The sequence below is a fragment of the Daphnia pulicaria genome, chromosome 4 (genome assembly GCF_021234035.1).
Source record: "Daphnia pulicaria isolate SC F1-1A chromosome 4, SC_F0-13Bv2, whole genome shotgun sequence".
NCBI classification, from domain to species: Eukaryota; Metazoa; Arthropoda; class Branchiopoda; order Diplostraca; family Daphniidae; genus Daphnia; species Daphnia pulicaria.
In genome coordinates, this window is record NC_060916.1 from 9,479,066 (window position 1) to 9,503,259 (window position 24,194).

Genomic DNA, 24,194 nt, shown 5'->3' on the forward strand with positions numbered 1-24,194 from the left:
CGTCCACGTCAAGTGAATACAAAAAATACACCCAATGTTTGCCGCCGGATGTCTCTTCTCTGCCGTGGAGCTACAGCCGAGCGACCAACCTAAATATTTAGAGTATCCCACCGAAGGGCCAGCCGTGTCTGGTAACTATGACCGATGTTTGTTCCGCGCGTCATCGCGCCTACAGAGTATACCCTGCGTGTAGTTACGTTCTACCCGACATACCGATATACGTAGCAAAGCAGTCCCAAGTATTCCCCCTCCCCACCACCCCTATCAATAGTTGCATGCGGGAAACAAACGCCACCGTGGGTCGGTCTTTGAGGCCTTTAAGATTTTTTCGAAACTGTTCTATTTCAACCGGAAAATAACCAAAAGAATCCCAAGTTGTGGCTGTGGGTTAAGTGCGGCGGATCGGGGTTGTAAAGTTGGGCGTTGTGGTGGTAAAGTAGAGTACCGGTACCTTACTGTATACAATATTCAATTATTCATTGAGCATCATTAAAATATTAGGTTACAGGTTGGATTAGGAATTTAGGATTACTCTTTATTCATAGAACTCTGGATGCCGAAACTGCTGGAACCGTGCCACTTTACTACCCTCAGATCCATATTTTGCTCACAATTTTTCGTCCCAAGTTTTGAAACGACAAATAATCATTAATCTATGATGAATGAAATTGTATGTCGTTCACTACGTAAACTAACAAAATACTTGCAACCTTGACACCGTTCAAATTGGTTTGTTACCCAATCAAACGAGAGCCAGTCAAATCTGCCAGCGCAGCGCAGTAGGGTCTCTCAACATTTCCGCCGATAGCGATCGCATCCGCTCTGGAATCCCCCAGGAAATGATCCCTCAATGATTTCAGAAATGTAACGAAAAATAAAGGCGGACACCAAATTTCTGGTGATTTTATATTCAAATTCTAAACGTATGTCACACTGCGCACGCGCTTATTGTCGGTATGTGAAGTGCCAGTCGACTAGTAAGAATTTGTGACACGAAATTAAATTGTCTCTTGATGGACAGCATGGCATTATATTCGAACCTTGATTTTTTTTAATAGAAGAAATTACAATTATGGCACAGAAAGCATGAGAAAGATAATCTAAAAAAAAAGACTGGATGTGTAAGTTAGACTTGTTTGTGGCAGGCGACATGAAAGCACGACCAACAAAAGATTGATAGTGCGCGACAACACATTTTGAAAATCGCGTTTCATCTATGCACAATGCACTGTATATATCTAAGTTAATAATACAGGGTTACAAAAGATGATCAACCGTATCAAACACTCGAGGGAGTTGAGGGGCCAGCAGAGTCTTCGCCGTCCCGTTTCCCCAATATATTTCATTTTGATATCTGTCGGGACGAACACAAAGGAGAGAAATAGGGCTACACGGCAATTCAAATAACATGGTCAAAAGTATATCAACGTTTTTTTTTTTGTTTAGATATGCACACAATGTTCATAGATGGAAATGTCGATGCTGTGTTTTGTTTTTTTCTTTTTCACTGACTGGAGACAAGATGGCCACGATTGGAGTTATGCGACAATAAAATCTAATGTACACGTATTTGGTTTAGGGCATAGCGTATATAATCTGCAATCTTTTCCCTTATCTGTTTATTATTAATTTATCTGCTCCCTCCTCTTCTTGCGTCTTTCGTATATGCAACAATGTGACGTTCCAAAAAATAAGCCCCTATGGTCAATTTCAACTGGGCCAAGGAACGGGTTTTTTCATTCTGCCCACTGCTCGATTTTTACACAAAAAGGTGGTAGATTTTCAAAGCGCCAATCCATTTAGAACTGCGAAAATCTGGTGTAGTGTAGGTATGTACTTCCCACTTCTTCTCAGCCTCCCTCCCGGCCAGGTCGAATTTCAACCCAAAATCAACGATCGTTACGTGACTTGAAAAAAAAAAAAGATTTGGCGATGAACTGGCGGATGCGAAAAATCGCCAGCAAGCAGCAAGCTGCATGTGTGCAATAGTGTACACATTTTTGTTGTCTTATTTGCTTTTCGATGAAATAAATAGTGAGTTTCACAAGTGAGGATGATGATATATCTCTAACAAAACGTTTCGTCATCTTTTTCAGTTCAACTTTTGTCGTCATCTAACACGGTCTTTCCCGATGGAGTTGATTGCAAGAGGATGATGATATTATCCCACACGATCCAACGTCACGAGGCATGTCCTGACAAGGTCTCAAATTTACAATGGGGGGGGGGGGCAACATTCAATTGATTTGAGTGTGATCGAGTTGAGTTGTTGCTTGGCGCTGCCTACAAGACGAACGGTGGGTAGGACGTCACGAATGGTTTTCCTTTTGGTGTTGACAAAACAGAGACGAAACTGGCGGTATATAACGAGTGAACGCGTGCTGGACACACCACAACTGTAGGCGTGCCTCTCAAATTGTTTGTACACTATTTACAAGAAATGTTTGTTTTCTATCAGTTACGTATATACACGGATCGCCAAGTCTCAATCCAGAAAATGTGTAGCAAATCGGTGCCGCTGTAGAGTTTCCATGCTCGACTATAGCACGCCCTGGCAGCCCAGGCGCCCAGCCGGGCTCGACTCGTTGACGGCGACAGCCGGCTCGACGCATCTTCCAAAAATTGGCGACGTCAACTGACATTTCTTGCGTCAGAGGCTGCCAAAAGTGTGGAGTTCACTCACTTTAAGACATGGCGTCGAGCTGTTCGGCGAGTTCCGGGTGCGCCCGAATCTTCCTGTACCTGTGCCGTATTAGCCGGCTGTCGCTCTTCCTGTGCGGCAATCGCAAAGTTCGATCTTGGCGACCGCCGTCGGAGCCTCTACTTTTCGACGGATTCGAGATAACGGCGTCGGTCGCCGATCTATCTTCTAGGCTGCTCTTTTTCCCCCGGTGATTTTTCACTTTGTGTCTCTGCGGCTCCGCACTTGCGTCTTGATGCGTCGTCGTCGTCGTCGTCGTCGTCGTCGTCGTCGTCGTCGGTGTCGATTTCTTTGGATTTTTACCGGCAGCAGAGGCCGTTTGCGAGCTGCCGCTCTCTACCATCCACTTGACGGGCGGAGGATCGATTTCGAGACGGTTGACGGGACTGGGTCGGCTCTCGGCGGACGGGAGGTCGGACGAGGCGCTGCTGTTCTCGGTGGTCACTTTTTTTTTGTTGTTTCGACTTTTTTTCTCTCGATGCCGATCGGGTCGCTTCAGCTGGTTCCAGCCGGATTCCGTCGCCATATTGCTGCTGCTGCTGCTGCTGCCACTGCTGCTGCCACTGCTGCTGCTGCTGCCACTGCTTTCTCTGTGGCTCTTTCGGGCGTGCTGGCCGGGGTTTGGCCGGCATTGGCGCGGTCTGCGACATCGCTCCACGTTGCCTCCGCCTTGGGCAGGAGTCTCACTGGAAAGACAGGAACACTTATTTTTCCTCTTGGATTTCTCTTTGCTACTGGCTCGATTGGAGCTGGTCTCTTTTATGGACTGGTCAGACGACTTGGAGCAACGAGGAGCACAACCTGTTGGCTTAACGCTGTTCTTCGCAAAGGGAATCCTTTTGTTCAACTGTATCAGACTAGTTAGGTTCATCCCATCGGGCAATGAGATGTTGCGCACTGGGAAAAACAGAGCGTACTTCTCGTTGCTTCCCAGGGCCACGATCGAGCGCCCGTCACTGGCCGTCTCGCTCTTCAGCCGTAACCGGCACGGAGAGCCCGTGTTGCTGTTGAAGGCCATGTACAACGACTTCTCGGCCGTCGAGTGCTTGATCGACGTGTACGAGTTGTACCAGTTGCCCTCAATATGGTCCTGGAGGATGCAATCCGGCTCCAAATGCTCCTGCAAAAACCAATCAAACAAAAATCAAAACGTTATTTGACAATCGCAAAGATTCCAGCAGCTTCAATTCCATTCCATTCCATTCTAAGGCGACTCAACGTATTCAACGAAGAGTCAGCAGTGTAGTCAACATTAGTAAAAGGCATGACAAAACTGGCCGAATAAGAGGCCTTCTCTTAAGCACACACATTTCAAAAAAAAAAAGGAAAAAGAGGAAAAAAAAGGAAAAAAGGAAAAAGGGAAAAAGAAAGATATTGTCATCGTGCTGGTGCAACAGGTGCGGCGTAGATTCTTGAGACGAGCTCTCTCATCCGTCACTGTCACGACTGCTGAATACCAACTTGGGAGCAAGAGTCTACCTGTTTGCAGGCAGCTATCTGGTCTCTGATAATGACGTTGCCGCCAACAACTCGATTGCGGCTACCTCCTTTTTACATTTACCGGCCACCGCCACAGCAGCACCTCCAACCGATCAATTGCGCAGTCCCTCCTCTTTCTTCCATCCCTTCCCTTATCAAAACTTACTCTCCTCCTAATCCTGGCCCTTTTTTTTCTAACACTCTCCACTTTCCAATTAAACTTTCATAAATTAATATGCGAATACTTTATGGGCATTCCGTGATTTTTTCCCATTTCTATTATTCTCTTTCCCAATGCTATACGAGTACAGATGTCATCAGATTGACTCGCTTTGGTCATTCTATTATTTGAATCGACGATTTGCTAGAATTTTTGGCTTTTTTTTTTTTCATTATTGGCCGGTGATATGCGAATGCCATCGGGCTCAACAACACTCTTCATCGGAACAAGAAGAAGGGTGCCAAGAAAATCAATGGCACAAGTTGATTCGTTCATTACGCGTAGGGTGAAATCTACTGGTTCCATGTTTAGAAAAAGAAAAAAATATGCAAAATGAAATGCTAATCTATGTTTGCTAACGCAGCGAATTTTTGTTATCATTTTTTCTATCAAACAAGTGGTAAGTGGTCTTCTTCTGTTGGCTATACAAACACATGGATCGTATAATCTTCGAGCGAAATTTTACCACCCAATAGAGCTCCTCTGTACCAGCAGCAGTCGAGCTCTATAATTTACGCGAGGTTTTGTATAAATAAAGCAACACGGAGAAACGCCTTTTTCTAATATCCAAGACTTGAAGCTGCTGGAGAATGCATCGTGATGCTTTTATCAACATGGGATCAACAATCAAGCTATTTTTGAATTCTATTTATGTATAGCGTTCCAAGAATTTGTCATTCAATGTGTGTCTTATCTCAACTAATATCTTAACAGTAAAGATAAAAGCACACTCGTTCGGGCCATTCCAACAGGCTCGAACAATAAGTCAGAAACTTGTTTCAATTGCAGTCAAACTGTTCAGATATATAGTGTTGTTGCATTACATCTCCGTAAAGTTGACCTTTTAACACTATACAAAATCCTTGACATCTGGGCGTTTCTATAACACAACACAATTTTGAAGCGTTTAGACATGGGGAAAAATTTTAAAATAGAAATCGACTGGCTTCATAAAGCAATGCAAAAAGCTCGAGGTAAAAAAAAAGTATATTACAGATAATATTGCTATAGGTAGAAAATGGAAAACGCAGGCGTCATATATGGTATTACCATGAACGATGCCACCACCACATGCTAGATGTTTTCTTTTTTAAAATTAGATTAAACTCAACACGACAAAAATTCGGGTATGACAAAAATGAGCAAAAAATAAGCAATTCGGCTCACTAATCAAAATATCTCAGTTTAAAAAATAATTAATAATCATGTAATAAACTACAAGTAATTTATTAGGCTCCAAGAAAAAAAAACCCAGTGAAGTCATTAAAGCATAAAATAGCCTAGGAAAAGAGCACCTATACAAGTGTAAGCTAAAGCGCAGTGAGATGTTGCATTGTCCAAAACGTCAAGCGACCTACTCTTGATCTCTTACTCTATTCTACTATATTGCAGGATGGGGAACTGGCCACTCATCCATGTTACTATAGTCCATAGCCACAGGGTTCCGTTCATGAGTATAGTTTCTGTTGGCTCTTCTCTCGTCGTTAGTCCAATCAAAGAATGGAATGTAAATGTTCTTATTCCTTCACCGACTGCGACTACCCAACACGAAATCTCGTGATTATGCAACTACTACTTCTGGTTGTGATATTTTTATTTAGTCATACCGTTTTTAAAATTCGCGCCACTAAACGAAAAACGGAAAAAGTCCCCAAGAAAAAGAAATGAAAATAAAGGAATAAAAAGGAAAAAACATGGACAAAAATAACGAATATTGCTGAAAATAATTAATAATTTGTTGTGTAAGTGAACGCTAAGTGTAACATCTGTAAGTTAGCGCTGTAACGGTGGTGGTGGTGGTGGTGGGGGAATCGATAGTATTCCTAACTAAGATGAGAGAAAATGTTGGAAAAAAACGAAGACGCTAAACTGGATTGACTAGTGTGTGTGTGTGTGTGTGTGTGTAAGGCCGCCTGCGGGTCAAAAGAAAATCACCGAAAAAAGAGAATAGAATGCAAAGGGATGCATTGACCAAAGTTGACTGCCAACCAGTGCCAGCCAGCCAGCCAGCCAGCCAGCCAGCCCAGCCAGCTAGCGCTAGCTAGCCAGGCTAACGGAGAAGAGTTTTTTTGAAGCCAGCACGTTCCGAGTATACGAGAAAGCCAGCGGGTGCAATCCCGTCCAGCATCTCAAGTAGCTCTGAGACCGGCTTTGGGCTACAGACCACACAGGTTTGTCTGCTGCTCATATGCCTGGTATATATATCCACTATGCAGCCACTGTTACCCCAAAAGGGGACCAAGAGAACAACAACAACAAAAAATAAATAATAAATCAATGTGCCGTGCAACCAACCATTTTCTCTTCCTCCCTTCCACTTCGAAGTAAATAGAGCCTATATAAAGACGCGGATTTTACAAGGCTCTCCAGGCCCCTCCTCCTCCTCCTCCTCCTCCAAGAGAATAATAATGACAAAAGAGCATTTGATTGATTGTTGTAGACTGATGATTGGAAGGAACCAAGAAAAAGAAAAGAATCCGACTGCCAGCCATTGCAGCACGCTACAATGGTGTACACGGTATTCACTCAACCGAGTCAGGTACGGTCAGGTATGTACTATATCCACTGTATCTATACTGTGGAATAAACTCCAAAAGTGCTGTCTTTTTCTCGGATAACAATCAAGTCGCCAAATAAAGAAAGAAAGAAAGAAAGAAAGAAAGAAAGAAAGAAAGAAAGAAAGAAAGAAAGAAAGAAAGAAAGAATGAAATAAATAGAATTGAGCAGAAAAATGTACTTACAGAGCCGTAGAGTCTTCCGCATTCGTTGATGCACAGGTAGAGCCGAGATGCGATTCCTCGGATGTAGATCCTTCCAAAGCCGACTGCACTTTGTTTCAAAACAGCTAGAAAGAAAAGAAAAGAAAAGGTAAAAAATAATCATTGGAGATGTGTGTGTGTGTGCTAAGACATGGAATGTGGTCGGAAACTTTTTGGCTCGTGAGCAAGAGTTAATGCTGTGCTATGCTATGTTTGAGCAGTGTTTGAACGCGTTCATCTGGGTAATTCCCTATTGTCAAATTGTGTAAGCCATGTAAATGGTAACACATTGAAATGAAAGAGACGCGTCACACAGGTATATATATATAAAGGCAGCAACATGTCAACTCGATCCAGCCCAGCAGCTTGGCCGGCCATTTCTTTTTCTTTTTGAGAATGGAATGCCGATTCGGGTTGCATCGACTCTCTAGTTGGGAATCTATGAATGTGAGCTACGTGGGCCAGCGTAATCTAAAGACAAACGAGTTTTTCTAGAGTCACTTCAGTCCTCAGAGACTGGTAGCTAGCTAGCCCAGCACGACCGCTACAATTGTGTTCCATGAGACTCAGTTGAAATCGTAGAAGATCATCCAACGGTGCCAGCCCGTCAAGGGATCCTCAAGGGCTTCAACAACAACACCATTTTCGTTTTCTATGTGTGTACTTTCGATTCTCTGCTGGCCAGTCGCTTGGCTTTTGTTTTTTGTTTTTTTCAAATGGAAATAAACCAAGAGCTCGTTTCAATAGTTTCAGTTTGAGCTCAGGGAAAATATCAAACGAAAACGAAGAAAAGTTAAATAAATAAATAAAAAAAGGAAAAACTTGAAACGAAGAAAAGAAAAAGAAAAAAAAAAAAAAAAGAAGAAGAATTGTAGAGGGCAATATACAGCCAGGATTCTTCGAAACAATGAAGTCATCAATCGAATACACTCGACGTTGGCCATCAGTCGGACGCATCTACTGCTGGGCAACTGGAGTCTCTCGGAGTTGGAAGTTCTTTTTGAGGGGCCTGTCTGGTTTTCTTCTTCTTCTTCCTTCTTCTTCTTTTCTTTGCCTTTCTCTCCCTCTTCTGTTAGAGCGTGGCTAGTTGCGGCTGATTGAGCGCTTAGTCGTCTATGCTTCAACTTATGTTTGTGAGACATCAAAAGGAAAGAAAGAAAAAAAGAAAAGAAAATAGAAGCCTCTGGCACTCGAACACGACCTGCTATGCATTTCTAATGACCTTGTTTGCCTAACCTGCTGCTGCTCCTTGCTGCTGCTGGCCACCACCCCACCTACTACCCATTCCTCCCTCTTTTTCTAGAGGATTGAGGCACTAACAAACTCACAACCTCCTTGCCTTTCATCCCACAAAATTATGACAATTATATGTCTATCCTACATTCCTGGCGGTCAATTTTTTCAAGAGCTTATGCTGTATGCCATCCGCGTGTATAGCCGTGTAGAGCTGGTATGGGAAATCGAAAAGACAAGGTCTGATATATCTTGATTTAGAAATATCTATCATTGGGTTGAAACAAAACAAAACAAAACAAAACAAAAAAACGATGAATTACACCTAATCGGGTAAAAGACCAATTGAATATTTGCCAACTAAATAAAATAGTCCTTAACTTTTACACTATTCCTCGGCTAATCTGTCGTTATATCATCCTGTCCAGCCAAAATGGAATGAGCACTATGCTATACCGATGGCTACTAGCCGAATACTTGGGCTGAAATGGCTGAATAGTTCGTAACTAAGATGTATGATTTTAACTCTTAGCATGTGAAATGAAACGATTTGCTTTACAAAATGCCATATGTTTTCTCGATAATCTAATCTTTTCCGCATGGAAAGTGTTGAGCTGGTTTAATCAGTGCTTCAAGGAGATTTGAAGACGATAAAAAAAAACACAATCTACACGAAACCAATCCACCAAGACCAATCTTTATCGTCCACAGTTTGCTTAAAGAATCTTTCACCCAATCTTTTTGCTTATAAATGTTTGATAGGTTTCTCAGCCTTTTCATCCGTCTTGTGATTCAAAAATATATTTTACGACACATGATAATCAACTGCCGAACGTTTTGCTTCGAGGTCAATCAAAAAAAAGAAAAAGAAAAAGAAAAAAAGAAGAAAATTATCATCTAGATTTACATAAAGACGAGTTCTCCTGTTGTCTGTTAATCAGCTTGCACAACCCAACAACTCGCTTAATTTTCGAGAAAATGAACTCAGCCGAAATAGCCAAGTCTCCAGAGAGAGAGAGAGAGAGAGAGAGAGAGAGAGAGAGAGAGCTAAGGAGGTTCAGTTTCAGTTGGAAAATCAGACAATAGACATCGGATCCTGGAAGCCATATGAGAAAGCCAAAACCTTCCCCTGTACCGTAGCAGCTAGTAATCTTTTTTGTGTAGATAGCCGAGAACCCCTTCCCCTTTTAACACTCGTTCAATTCCGCTGCTCCCATTACGGCACTTCTTTTTCGATGGGCATATAGAATCGCACTCTCCGAGCGACGATCAAAACCTTCTATGTCCGCTGTTGAATAAGCTCCGTGTCAACCGAGAACGCCACTAGGTGTGGACTGCTCCTGTAATGGTGTACTACATCCAGCCGAACCTGACTCGACTTTCAGAGTTTCACGCCACATCTGGCCACAGCAGTACACAGTTCTTCTCCTTTCTTTTGAATGGTTAATCAATTTCCAATTCGTTTTCCGGTAGCGTGCATAATGAGCGAGTAACCACCATCGCGTGTGACGTAACAGAGTGGTCCCAATTAGTTTAATCTATTATTGCGCCAAAAAACAAAACAAAACAAAACAACTAGAAGAAGAAATCCGTGTAAAACGGCTAGTAAAATATACATGGCGGGCTGTTTGGCAGCTGGACGCTGGCCGGCGATGAGGTGTCAACACTTGAATTTGTGCGTCAAGTGACATGTAAAGGCTATTACGAGACAGCAGCCAAGATGAATCGTGCTGGGCAACCGTATGCTTTCAGCGTAAGAAAAAAAGAAGAAGAAAAAAAAAGTTATTTGAACTAACGCTGGAAATGGAACTGACGTGGCCCAGCACAAAGTGGAGAAAGGAGCCAAAAAGGAGAGAACTGACGAGATGGGAGGGGGCCGCCTGTGGATTGGATTGCCTGCTGGCTGCTCACCTGCCTACAAATGAAGATATTGCTGATGGTTGGACAAGATAAACTCAAAGCCGGTCTCGGCTCTTGCCCGCCAGACCTTGTTGTGGCGATAGAGACCTCGAGAGTATTTCTATATTTTTATATTACTATAGACCTTCCCATTCTTTCTCTTGATGCTGCCCTTTTTCTTTCTTACACACACACACACACACACACACACCAGCAGCCGTTGAATGCTCACCTAATGACCGGCTATATAGTCTTTTTTTTCTCTCTCTCTCTCTCTGTGCTATCAACAGTTTTATTCCACATTTTCTTCCGACATTCCTTTCGCCCTGAACTTTGCCAGCCAGCAGATGAAATCTCTATCATCGAAGCAAGTGCCACTGCCTGCACGTGACCAAAAGACTGGCGAGCTCGCAATAACCCTAACATGGCCACCCTCAAAGTTACAAGCACATCAGACAGTATGGAAAGAAGATCCATCAGCCAGATGCGATACGTTTCCCTTCACGTGTCTATGCGGATTAAAAAACACCTTTAGGAAAATAACCAAATAAAAAATATGTGTCGCTTTAAATTGTACCCCGTGTCCTTATAAGTTATTTGAAGTCAGCTTAAAGTCCAGAATCCCTCCCTCTCTCCCTCTTTTAAGGAAGCGTACATAAGAGAACTTGCAATTATAATAAATCAAAACGCATTCACCCTTGTCACAGATAGACAATCCTATGGGGTCGTAGCGTGGCTGTCTCCAACTGCTCAGGATAACCAAGAATTTCTTTGGCGTGTGACTTTTTAAGCCCCGTTCTATTTGAAATACTAACGTTCCGCTTCATCTGAGGCTAATCAAAACATTTAACTGGCTGCAACTTCTATTACCCGTATTGTACTGTACATAACACACAAAATCAGCGTCTTGTACATTTTAAAAACAGTATCTGTTACATTAATTTCTCTTTTTTTTTTTGGTTCAAACCAGAGTTGGTACTGGCCCTCGTTATGCATGTAAACTCGATAAGATCTAGTTGTGGCATTTCAAAAACAAACCGAAACTGCTGTCGCTCATATGGAAAAAAGGAAAATGGTATCCAAAATGATCTGAGGTCATACGGTAACGAATCCTGTTTTTTTCCTTCTTTTTGACCACCTGAGAAACGAGACGTAGAGAGACAACAATTTTTGTTCGACCTGTAATTGTCGCCGTGTGTTGCGCGGCCTCAACTCGTTTCTTGCCCTACGCGGGTTAATATTACTTCCGCAAAAATACGTAGGGAAAAATCAGCAAAATTTCTTCCTGCAGATCTTTGAGAAAATGATTTTAGTCGGTAGGTTAAAACTGGACGAAAACGGGACGAATGTGACAAAAAAAAAACATTTCTCCTACTAAAAACCAGTTTGAGTTTTCTCTGCAATTTATTCATTTGTTTTTCATCCACATGCCTGTGGTCACATTGAACTAACCATTTTTTTTCTCTGTTTCTCTTGCTATAATACATTTTGAATATATTATTTAAGTATGCACGGGGGAGCCAAGGCAGTTTCATTTAATTGCACCGAATCTTATTTTTTTTTTGGTTTATCCAGTTCTCCATTTATCTGTTACAAACTGCCATTTGAAAGATTTTGGGCAGGAAAAATTAAAAAAGAAACAAAATTTCGTTCCAGGACTTTCGAAATTGTAAGCCAAAGTTTCCGAAATTTCAGATTTCCTTGAAGTAATATGAGAAATTCCGGTAAAAATATCTAATTATTGTTGTTTTATCTCAGAAAAACAAATGAACAGCAGGTCAACTTCGATCACTTGCATAACATCCATCAACTCCATCCCGTTACATATTTGTATATGTTAATTGGAAAATAAGAAAAGAGAAAAAAAGAAAAGGTTTTCGATTCGAAAGCTGGCGAGGCATGCGAGCCCACTTAACTATAATACCCGTGAAAATGAAAACGAGACGAAAAACTATAGCCGAATGTGGAGTCGTGGTTCTGTGGCTCAGTTTCAACAAGATGAACACGGATTCTACGGATCATAAAAGACTTGATAAAAGAGCGATACGGGAATAATGGAATATATTTCCGAACGTGGGGAATTCGATGAAAGTAGATAAGATAAGATAAAAGAATGTCGGAGCCGATGCTCTTGAACACACCGAATGTTGTGTGTGTGTGTGTTCTTTTTCCTTCTTCTTTCAGGGGGTAAGAACTTAAATGTGTAGGAACCGTATGTGTTGTCGCCGCAAGCTTAGATATCCGCCTGAATATTTTCGGCGAAATTTTTCCGTCCTGTTGTTGCCAATACCATATTCGAATTTTCTCTACAGCTCTCTCCGCAGTTCTCAGGGGTGATTGGGAAAATGCGTTGTTGGAAATACGTATCTGAATTCTTCTTTGAAAAAAGACTTGCACCTGCAACTTTGCTTGCTTTGCTTCTTCGAAAAAAACAAACAAAATCAAATTTGTTTATTACCATGATGCAAAGCTTTTTGTTTCGAATGTAATTTATTTTTCATCTACGTTGACTATACCACATTTCGTCGAGTTTTTTTCAATTTTTTGGTTCACATGATACTGATCGGAATTCATAAGGAATTATTGGAATCAAGTCATGCTTATTGGAAGACCGGTGCACAACAGCATGTTCACGGTTGCATTGGGCACGGTCGGCCAATTTCATAATCGTCAACGACCATCAACCATCAACCATCACCAAGTTTAACAACTTGCATAACAATTGTATTCTTGGCGACTAAGTGAAACTGAATCAGCTATTGTGAAACGTGGTGAAACGGTCCGAGCGGAATGGCAAGTATGAGGCTGCTGACTATATGTTTGCGGTCGTATAGAATTAGTTAATAATGTTGTGTTATATTTATAGCTAGTAAAAGACTTGTGTCCGTCTGTCGTCTGAGATCTCCGATCCGAGAAAAGAACACGCCATAACTTTTGGGTGAACAAAGCAGCCAGAATTTCAGAGACTCTGGTAGATTGCGATATCACCAGTCACCAACAAAGGAGAGAAACATTCGAGCGATTGATCTATCGAAGATCGGGACGAGGCCTCCGTCGACTGATGGCCTTTTACACACAGCAGAGCGTGACCGGGACCGTTTGGGCCGAAACCTTCTGTTCAGCGAATTCACGATTTCCTTTCCATCTATAATTCTATATAGTCTACATATATAGACTCTGTTTAGACTATACAGTGGCAAGAAGAAGAAGACGATTAGAAAGCCGGTGGGGATCTCCGCATCAAGAGTGAATCAAATTTCGTCTTGCAAAGAGGACGTTTGGTCAGATTAAGTAGCGAGGAGAATGAGGCCAGCTTTTTTGGTTGAAGTTTGAATGTCAAAGTGGGCCATGAGCGGCAGCGGGCGAGAAGTGGGTGGTACGCGCGCGCGGACCACGGCTAGGAAAGAGAATGCTCCGAGATATATACACTACACTACATAAAGGAATGTGATGCTGCTGCCACGGCTGCTCCTGCTGCTGCTGCTGCCTCTTGTCACTATGCCGGCCAGTCGAAAATGTGGAAGACGAAGAAGACGATGATGAAGAATAAGAAGAAGAAGAAGAAGAAGAAGAAGAAGAAGAAGAAGAAGAAGAAGAAGAAGAAGAAGAAGAAGAAGAAGAAGAAGAAGAAGAAGAAGAAGAAGAAGAGGAAGAAGAAAAAAAAAGTGCAATTCATTGCTGTTGGAGAGTCGAACTGGCTTTTAGCGCGTCTGGAAAACCTTTTCGTGTTTTCTCCTTTCTTGCTCTTTTCCTTGCGGTAAACGATGTCTTACTCGGAGCCGAGAGTGGTGGTGGTGGTGCGGCCTTTTCCCTTCTTGGCTGATCTCCTCCCTGCTTTCACGACTGATGGTCTGACCATAACTGCCTTATCCCCTCTGGGGTCTTAGTCAATAAATAAAGACATTTCGACGAAAGTTAATGGGCACAAAAGAAGCGCGAGTTCTCCATTTACATGTTGAACAGTTGCAACCTTCATACCCTCAGCTCCGCCAATAAATTTCCTTTTACCTCTGCCTTTCTTTGTGTATGCCTGCCGAATAACACATTCCATTCCTTACGTAGTTCACCGTGGAAATTAAGAAATACTTCTTCTTTTTCTTTTTCTTCGTCTTCTTTTGCCAGTCGACCAGTCTTCGACAGATGTGGAAAAAAGAAAAAAAGAAAAAAAAAAAACTAACAAAAAAGAAATTCCTTTCATGGGCAGGTCAACTCAAAGTGATTTAACTGGGCTACGAGCTCCCAAAAGAATGCGTCCTTCTTTATTTTTTTCCCAACATTTCCCCCCCACTCTGTGGAGGAGAGTAGATATATAAGAAATCAGAGGCAGCCGCGTCCTCCATTATACAGCGCACGGCAGCTCACCTCTGTTTTATGTCTGATAGAAAAACACCGAGTCTCCTTGTTGTTGTTCCAAGATGTTTTCCCGACTCGTTGCCATTTCAAGTGATTAGTTTCTATAGGTTTCCATTCGGCGAGAATGCCTTACAGTGTGTTACGCAGTCGAGACATACCCCGACTATTCCTCCTTTCGTCGAATTGCATTTTCGTCGTGATCGATCAAGTCCCTTTTCAATCCACCATTGTGATTCCCACGTCTATCTGTGTGTTGGCTATTCTTTCATCAGCACTTCATTTTCTATTTGCTATAGATAGGGTGGCACGAAAAGGACAATGAAAAATTGCCTTCCTAGCCGAGCGGTTGTTTGTTTGTTTGTTTGTTTGTTTGTTTTTCATTTTCAGACAAACCCAAGCAGCATGCGTTGATTGTCTACAGCCTTGACCGGAATTCGGTTGCGTCGTAGCCTGTTGCACACGGATTGACGAGTTTTGAATTTTTTTTCTTTTTTTTCTTCTCCCGACCGTGTACAATTCTTTTCTCTCGACGGCATTCTCTTCTGACAATAATAGCTCACTGCTCACTCTATGAAACATAACCACAACGCTCGTAGTAGGTGAAATCAATTGTTTGTAACTCTAATGCGAATGTTGACGGGGAGAAAAATCAAAAGGAGTCCTCCCAATTACCCGTCGCTTGTTGACGTGTCGATCCGCACTTGCATTGAGCTGTATAATCCTCGCATGTTTGTGTCTAGCTAGACTGCCAGCACGCACACAACCAAAAGAAACATCTGTTTGTGTGCGTGTGCATAACTGCATATATACAACTTCATCTGTCCTGTCTAATCTGAAAATCAGTTCCCCCCCCCCCTTTTCTTTACACAAAAGTTCTATAGGCCGGGAAATCATTTATTCACCAGCCAACCAAACCGTGCGCTATCCATTTTCTCTCTCTTTTTTTTTCTTTCTCGCACATGCACAGCCAAATTATTCATTGAAGAAAAAACTCAAGTGTTCACGACTTGTGCGAGCTTCAAAGACGTCCTGAAAAGGAGCCCTTGGTGGCACACAAAGAGGGGGAAAAAAAACGATAACGAGCGAACCAATGCCATCAAGACAAACCGATTAGTAGCGCATCTTTCATTTCGCCTTGTGTGAATGAAGCACGTCGAAAGCTTGGCGAAGACAAGGCGATACCCAGTAGAGATAGCGACGCACGAAGACGGTGTGTTGGTCGCTGCTCACATGCATATCTGTACATGTCAAATCGTCTGCAGTAGACTTTCTCGCGGGCTCACGCTCGCTCACGCTCGTTGGCGTACGTAATAAAAGGCTTGCTACACTACGACTAGCGATTTCAATCAACAGGAACATTTTCCAGCTTTTGAACTCAAGTCGGACGATGGACGTCGGAGATAACAGCGCTCCCAGAAATAAGATCTTGAATGAAAAAACGACGAATGTGCGAGACACATTTGTGGACGATCAACGGCTGGTATAGGAAACAATGAAATGATCAAAATATCAAAAAAGGCTCAAGTGTCTCAGCCTGGGTTATTATTACTCCGGTAAATCAAAACTGACGTTGATGTCCTATGGTGAATGGAAGAAGAATAACAGTTGTGTACGCCCGACGTGTACGCCACTGTGTGTAACCTAACCTGCGTGTTCCAACTCCTCCACCCCCTCCTCTATAGTCTGTGCTGTTGGGCGCCCATTTGATATACAGTATAGTATAGTGGGAACCATCTGATCCGCTAGCGGACTCGTGCCTGATGGGGCCCGGCCCCATTGGAAGAGATGGGCGAGTCAACGCGCCGATCTAGCCCTGGCAGTGTTTATCCAGTGGGCTGAACAACTCTGCGCGCCTGTGTATTGTGAACAATATAATATCCCCTGTCCTGGGATTATCAAACGGCTGTTGGACATTATATACCCCGTTGGACGTCCGATGCCTCTCCACAAGTAGAGGGACACACACAAAAAGGGGAAGTTGCACACCCTGGATGTACATTGTACACACAATGCATTTCCAGGGGAGGGCTATAACATGGGGGGGGGGGGGGGGGCGGCGGCGGCGGCCGGGGCCGGCAGCCGGAGAGTTAAACTACAAGTACACACACACATACAGAGAGGGGGGGGGGGGGAGAAGGAAAAAAAAAGTAAAAAAAGAGAGGAAGTTGGGAACAGACGCCAGGTTATTCGATCCTTAGTAGACACACTCGCCTTGAGGACAATGCAAGAAAACGAAATACTCGGAGGGGGGAAGAAGAGGAAAAAAAAGAGAAAAACGGCTGTTGGATGAATCGCCGCACTGAAAGCCTCTCTCTCTCTCTGTCCTGGGCTTCCTTTTTTTATTTTTTTATTTATTTTTTTTCGCTTTGATTATATGCCCTGTAGGCCTGGAACATGTACTCACAGTATGGAGCTGCTCCCTCCAAACGTCTCTCCTGCGCTATACTCGCTCGTCCATTGTGATATCACAGAATGAAAGCACAGCGCGCTAAGTCTAATTACCCTAATTATTACAGCGGGATGTCCATCGATCAATTCAGACGGGGCCCGAAACTTTTTCTTTTCACCATGTCAACATGGATTTTTCTCTGGGACACAACAGCAACAACAACAAACAACAGCAGTAGCAGCAGCAGCAACATCACCTCTCTAAGCTGTGAAACCCAATCTAGACAGACAGCCCGCCCTTTTGTATGCGACGACGTTTCGGATAAAAGGTGGAAATCAGCCGGACAAGCGTTTATTGTTTGGTGGCCGCTTAGAGGGAGAGAAAAGAGAGAAAGAAAGAAAGATGCCGAATCATGACGATTAAGAGCCTATGGAGATTCTCATTGTAGCAGCTGCTCAAGTTGGACGATTCACGTTATTATTAATGATCGCGCCGTCTCTACTTCTCTCTCTCTCTCTATTTCCAGTCGATCAAAGAGCACGCCGCTGTTCAGCATCTACGATTATGCTAATATTTGAAAGAAAAGAAGAAAGAAAGAAAGAAAAAAAAGAAAGAAAAAAAGAGCTAGCCAAGTTGTTTTCTTTCTTCTCTTTTCGTCAAAGGGAAAGGGAGGGCGGATCGCTCCGATTAGGCGTGGCTTATAACGACGCATTCCAAATAACTCGCAGCAAGTCAACAATTTCCCATTGGGCTGCGTTTCGATGATTTAAATTAGAATTCTGGCCATAGGCCTACTTATAGTTCTAACAAAATTCGAACCTGTTTGTTTTTTTTTTTTTTTTTTTCTTGCCCCTGTTCTATTATATCCCTTTGATTGTGGGGGGTTCTTCTTCTGCCCACTCTTTATTTGTTGTCTTGCCACTCATCTTACACGTGTCAATTCACAGTCAGCGATCAGCAATGACATGGAATCTGTGTCAACACACACACGCACGCACGCACACAGAAAATGCGAACAAACGGCTGTCGACCCTTTTTCCTTTTTTTTCGGCTGTCGGCAGACGTCATAGACGCCGGTAATAGATAGGCCGGTAATCAATCAATCAAGAAAATCACGACGAAGCATTCATAAGTTAGGCCTATCGGGTGTCCAGAGGAAAAAAGTATAGACGAGTGGATCAAAGCTAGATTTACCGAAGGAAACCAAAAAAGGAAAAAAAAAAAAAAAAAAAAAACCCAAAAAAACCCCAAAAAATGTTCCAAGTCCAGCTTGCGAGTTGCGAGTGAGCTCAAGGTTGTCAATGCTCAATGGTGAGCAAAGCTGCAAACCCGTTGTAGTCAGCCGATCAAATCGTACGATCTCTCAAAGTTGAGCATTGGCCCGTCGTTTTTTGTTATTCGTGAGTTGTGTCTGCTTTGCATAGCTCTTGAATAGACGACAGCCCAATCAGTGTACTGGATGGAGCTGGACTGTTGTGTGGAGAGGCCAGCCAACGGTGCTGAGAGCTAGCTAGCTAGCTAGCTGCTAGCCCTATTCAATGCTGGGCACGAATGTTTTGACCGTAATCAGAGTGAAAATGACCTTTTCCCTTATTTGATCTAATATCCATAGGCGGATCTAGCACAGACATTAGAGATTTTCTTTCTGGCCAGCCGGCCAGGCCACTCTCTACTACTACTAGTCTACTAACTACGACTAACTACTACCAACTACTACTACTACGACTACTACTAAATATACAAACTGCCACACTGGGCAGTCACACTGACAGTAGCCTTTGATCGAAGCAAATGAGAAATGGAGAGGGGTAGCAGTACTCACAATAGAAACTCGAGTCCTGTCCTGTGGCGCTGACGGTGCCGTTGGGGAAACTTTGGATGTAGAGATTGTTTTTGCTCAAGAGTCGCAGGATCGATCCTTCCTCCGTCGCGCTGCTGCTGCCACTGCTGCTGCTCTCCTTGGACGGCGCTGCCGGTTTGTAGCCGCCGTAACCGTGGGCCACCAGCGAGGGGGCGACTTGTTGCTGCTGCTGCTGCTGCTGGGAGCGACTGGGATGCTGCTGCTGCTGCTGCTGGGACGCGCCACTGCTGGCAGAGCTGCCGGCCACCATATTGGCGGGCAGTTGGTGGTGGAAGATGGACACGGTCGCTGGCGGATCAGCCCTGCTGGAAGAGGAAATGTAATTGCCTGCTGGCGTTGACTGATCGGCGGCGGCGGTGGCGGAGGCGGCGGTGACGACGACGACGAGGGAGCCGAACAAAAGCGGAAGGGTCACGAGGAGGAGCGGGAGGATCCAGCGGCAGCAGCGACAGCGGAAGGTCCCGAGGCCACGGCTAGGGCCACGAATCATGACGGCCCCGCCCTCGGCGACCCCAACAGTCGATTTTTCGACGGCAGTTATGGCCGGGGACGAGCACCCACGCTGGAACGAGGCTGCTGGCCGGCCGTGCGAGATGACGGATTGAGCGATGATTTAGCACCCACCAACTAATCAAGTGTCTGGGCACTCAAGGGACTAGGCCGCTCCGCACAAGCTCTGTCTCTCTGTCTCTCCAACTGGGCGTCGCAAGTCACATGTAGAAAAGGACGCGCCGATGGGATATTCAATCGATCGCGATCAATCTTTCCTATTTAGCCGGCGACGGCGATCGTTTCAATTCGCTCATTACCAACCGATCGAAGCAGTTTTTTCTTGGATCAAACAAACAAACCCCCCCAAAAAAAAACAAGCTCGAAATAGCACTTCAGGGTATTTCGACAATCTTTTTTGATTAGTTTCTCTCGGCTCGATTCTTTTACTTTCAAAAAAGAAAGGATTTCCTTTAGATTCCGAATTTTATGGCTGCTTCGTCTTTTTCTTTTCTTCGGGAAGACCCGATGACGCGGGGCCAAGTCTACCGACTCTAATGGTCTGCGCCGCGCTCTTCTTCTCAGATTTCCCCCAAGTCGTTGGGGGTTTCACATGGACGTTTGCCGGAGAGAGAGACACGGACGGACGGACGGACGGACGGACGGACGGACGGATGCAAGTCACTTTGACGCAATTCCAAAGAGTCTCCGCTGTCGCACAATGTTCCCAGTTTCGATGATGGGCGAGAGAAGCTAAACGACACACACTCAGACACAGAGAAAGACACACACACACACAGAGAGAGAGAGAGAGAGAGTTGCAATGCGAGCCACCGTATAAACAAAAGGCCCGGGTTATTTTAGTAGTTGTTGTTTTTCTTTTCTTTTCTTTTCTTGTTTGATGGGGAAGGGGGGGGGGATTATTGGCCACTCTATAGAGGAGACGGGCACGAAGCGGCGAGCAAGAGGAGCTACCGCTGAGACGGTAGCTGAAGAGGAACGACAAAGGGCGGCGCAACTGCGTACGAGGGCGGATAACAAGTGGACGAGTGCGAATGCCTGCCGATGCTGACGCGGAGCAGCAGCAGAGAAGGCTGACCGCTGGCGGAGACGAGCGGCTGTTGCGATGAGCTGGACGGCGGCTGGAGGGACCTGGTTCGGCCCTCGCAGACTGGCAACTCGGCGGGAGTCAAGAGGCACGGCACGGCAATGGGACAAGGAGAGCGGCACGAGTGCAGACTCGGATTGGCTCGGCTCTGCTCCAGGGATAGGCGCCGGAAGAACCGGGACGTGCAGAAGGGCGACGGCAAATGAGCGAATGGGCCAACACTGCTGTGCATGGCTACACGCAAGCCCCACGACTTGGATCCAACTGCTGGTGGGCCCGCCGCTGCCGAGTTTGTGGAAGGCCGCAGTAGGAGTAGGCCAGCGACAACGTCACACGCTGATGAGGGCGACACTCGGCCAAGACGCGCTGCCGGTGCATTGGTCAACACCGACCGACCATTCAAATTCTCAACCGATCACATCCAACACAACGCGACATCGCACACGAAACACTGCCCATTCAAAGTCATTTCTTTTCTTTTCTTTTTTTTCTAGCGGGGGGGGGGGGGGGGGCTTCTCCTAAGAGGTGGAAATGGGTTCGAATGTTTGGTGGCTGTGGGAAACAGAAAGGGGATGGAAGGACAGTTAGTAATAAACCAGAGCGTTATTAGGCTATATCCAACACACCAAGAAAAAAGGCAAAAAAAAGAGAAAAAAAGAAAAAGAAAAGAGTTTTTGATTTTTCACGCAACAACTAGCAACTGTTTAAGGTATCCGTGGTTTGAACTGAGCACATCGCGGGATATCCTCCTCCTTTTGGTTGTCCTGATGACAGGCTGAGTGAATTGGACTCAACTGGCGAATTCACCTCTTTTCTAATTATTTTTCTGATTTTCTTTTCCTCTGCTGTTTAGCGGGACGACGAGGTTATTAAGACGGTGCACAAAACGGAGTGGCAACTTTTGGTAGATCCCATCTAGAGCGCTGCGGCACGACTACTGATTGTGTGTGCCAGTCGCTGTTGAAGAGGGCGCCCTCTGCAACACTGAGCCCGTCGGCCAGCAGATGGTGCAGAGTATTGGGTGGGAATTGAAGGGGGGGGGGGGGGGGGGAGCAAAAGAGGGAGGGCTGGAGAGGAGGGAGGAGGAGGGGGGGGGGGGCCGGCCGGATGGATGGACACACACACACACATACACAAGAGGGAGGGGTTAGCTAGCCGGAGAGAGAGACTCTCTCGACGCTGGGCGATTGTTTTCTATAACTGGGCAAGTTAGAGTCCAGTCTGCTGGGCTCTCCGAGTCTCTCGTCAGAAGGACAAGGACTTGAGGTGGGGTCCGGCAACATGGGCAAAGAAATGGACGGCGAGAGTCTACACCTGCGTTCAGAAACGAGTTGCTGGCCACGCGCTGGCCAGCGAGAGAGAGAGAAAAAAAAGGGCAATAGACAAGAACCCAAAACTCTGAGACAAATCAAAACGAAGAAAGTAGTATTATATAGTGTATTGTTTTCGAGAGTGAGAGAGAGAGAGAGAGAGAGAGATAGCCCACCGTGCCAGTCAGCTATAGCCTTGCTTTGCTACAGTCTCGCTCTTTTGTCAATCGCCTGTAAGACTTGCAGGTCACGTTTGTTGGCTTGTTTTTTCTCAGTCTGGCATTTACTTTTTTTTCCCCTTTTTCTTTCTTTCTCTTCTTCCTCTCTCCCTTTCTTTCCCTTTTCTTCTCTTCTTGATACATATTATACCTGTATTTTGCCAGTAACAAAAACAGAAATAAAAAATTACAAAAAAAAAAAAAAAAACAGTCACTTGGTAAATTTTGTAAGTCTGAATGTTTTCTTTTTTTTTCTTTTGACAAAAGAAGCCGTATTCATTGAAGCCGTCGGAACATTCTTTCTCGTCTGTCTGTCTGTGCTCGCGATTATTATGTCATGTAGTGAGCCTTACCGGGTATTTCTAATAACTTGACTGTTGTCTGAGCTCTGCATTTTTTTTGTTAAAAATTCAAATCCATTTTTGTTTTCCCGTCGTTTTCAGGGCCGTTTCTAGGCCCATTTCGCTGTCAAAATGGTCCAATCCATTTCGCCTTTTAGCCTCAGCAAAATGGACGGCTCGTGCCAAATTGGACGACGTGTCTACGAGCGTCAGGTTTTATCCGCTGCGAAGTGAACACATTTGAATGTCAACGCTCAGTTAAACAAGGGTAGACTACATGCAGCGCTGCTGTTATCACTTGTGAAATCTAGACATCGGTAATTGTACAAGCAGCTAGCTAGACGCAATGGGATATATAGTTGCCTACACACAGCAAGTATCACATTCATAGAGGGTACTAAACGAAGCTTTTAAAGTGTGCAGTTGTTGCAAACAGACAGCTGATAACGTAGACTCTTCACAAAGTGGTTCAAACGAGTCACACTCTCAATGGTCCATTATGTATACTCCATGTTACGTTTGCTCTACAGCGATCATCTCTGGCGATGCAAACCCATTTGAGAACACACAGAAACAAATCACGAAAAAATTGATCTCGCTACATATTTTAAAAAGTTAGATGACACATTGGGTTGTATTTTGAACTCTGCGTCCATCAGTTTCGATTGACTATTCAAAAATAAACAGTTATTTTGTTTTACTGGAACAGTTGACTTCTCGTTTGGTTGCGCAGTGAGATGTGTTTATGCTTTATGGTTTGAAATAATTCTAGAGAAAATTACTAGCTTCCTTGTAAGTATATATGCCATCAATAGTATTATGATTACTAGATTATTTCCGTAAATCGGATGAATAATTTCTGACAATGCAACTGTAATCTTTCCTTAAGTATTTTAATGCTGTTTCATGGAAAACATCAGTCAAAATCCAGAGACGAAAGGTTAATTTAATTACCTGTAGAGTTTTGAATGAAGGGTCCTCCAAAACGGGTTTTGCATAATTTGGAGGAAACTATTTTTTTTTTTTTTTTTTTTTTTTTTTTCAAAATTAAAAAATACTGAGCTTGAGCCGAGGGAATTCAAATTTGACTCATAATAGGATTTTGCACAAGAGTCAAAATCGCAAGCAGGAAAAGTTTATTGAAATTATTTTACGTGTGATTACGAGAATAAAATTTGCCGATGAATTCCTGAACTGAATTCTTCGACTGACGCACCAGAATTTTACGAATTGGAAACTATTTATTAAGAAATGGTTTACAGCGTAGGCTATATAGGCTGCGGATAGTCGTCTTTCTATTGTTTATCGATAATTCATCAGCTTCCACATATAAGAATTTGGTGTACACGTGCAGACTGCAGCCACACCGAGACGGTGGCACAAACCAGTTGACTTGATCTAGACTCGATTTTTTTGTTTAAAACATGCGTCCCAATTTGTTTGAAACCAGTGGAGAAAGAGTTGGCGTGCAGATGTTATTGTGTCGGCGGGATACCCGGCTGTGTTGGTGGTAGACGCTGTTGGCTTTGCGACGTCCGGCGTCGCCGAGGCGCGTCTTGTCGTCGCATTCGATCCAGACCGACCACCGCTTTTTAGAAACTTGGCTTACTTTGGGAGTTTCAGACCAAACAGACAATATCCATGTTTAGTCTGAACCTAGCCAGTCGAAAACACCACCAGCACCACCAGCACCACACGCGCTACAGATAGCAACTCTTTGAAAGATGCAATCGTTTTAGACGACGCTTAAAGATATCAGCTATATATACCGTAGTTTAGCGAATAACATTTATTGATTCTTTCCGGGTTCTTTCCAATTTTTCGTACATGTACG

The 24,194-nt window shown here is 44.1% G+C and overlaps 1 protein-coding gene across 1 annotated transcript; it reads right to left on the minus strand.

Annotated features, from left to right (window-relative positions):
• Positions 1 to 998: 998 nt before the first annotated feature.
• Positions 999 to 21,455, minus strand: LOC124338571 (uncharacterized protein DDB_G0271670-like). The gene is made up of 3 exons (XM_046792667.1): positions 18,856 to 21,455; positions 7,142 to 7,245; positions 999 to 3,821 (listed from the first exon to the last, which is right to left on the minus strand). Exons 1-3 carry the CDS (start codon positions 19,382 to 19,384, stop codon positions 2,685 to 2,687), a joined length of 1,770 nt encoding a protein of 589 aa, XP_046648623.1. The 5' UTR covers positions 19,385 to 21,455; the 3' UTR covers positions 999 to 2,684.
• Between the last annotated feature and the right edge of the window lie 2,739 nt (positions 21,456 to 24,194).

Bases quoted from the DNA above. Each gene is read 5' to 3' on its own strand.
- LOC124338571 (XM_046792667.1), bottom strand. From the start codon at position 19,384: ATGATTCGTGGCCCTAGCCGTGGCCTCGGGACCTTCCGCTGTCGCTGC. The intron at 7,246-18,855 runs GTGAGTACTGCT...TTTTCTTTCTAG, and splicing joins ACAGGACTCGAGTTTCTATT to CTGTTTTGAAACAAAGTGCA. The intron at 3,822-7,141 runs GTAAGTACATTT...TGGTTTTTGCAG, and splicing joins GCGGAAGACTCTACGGCTCT to GAGCATTTGGAGCCGGATTG.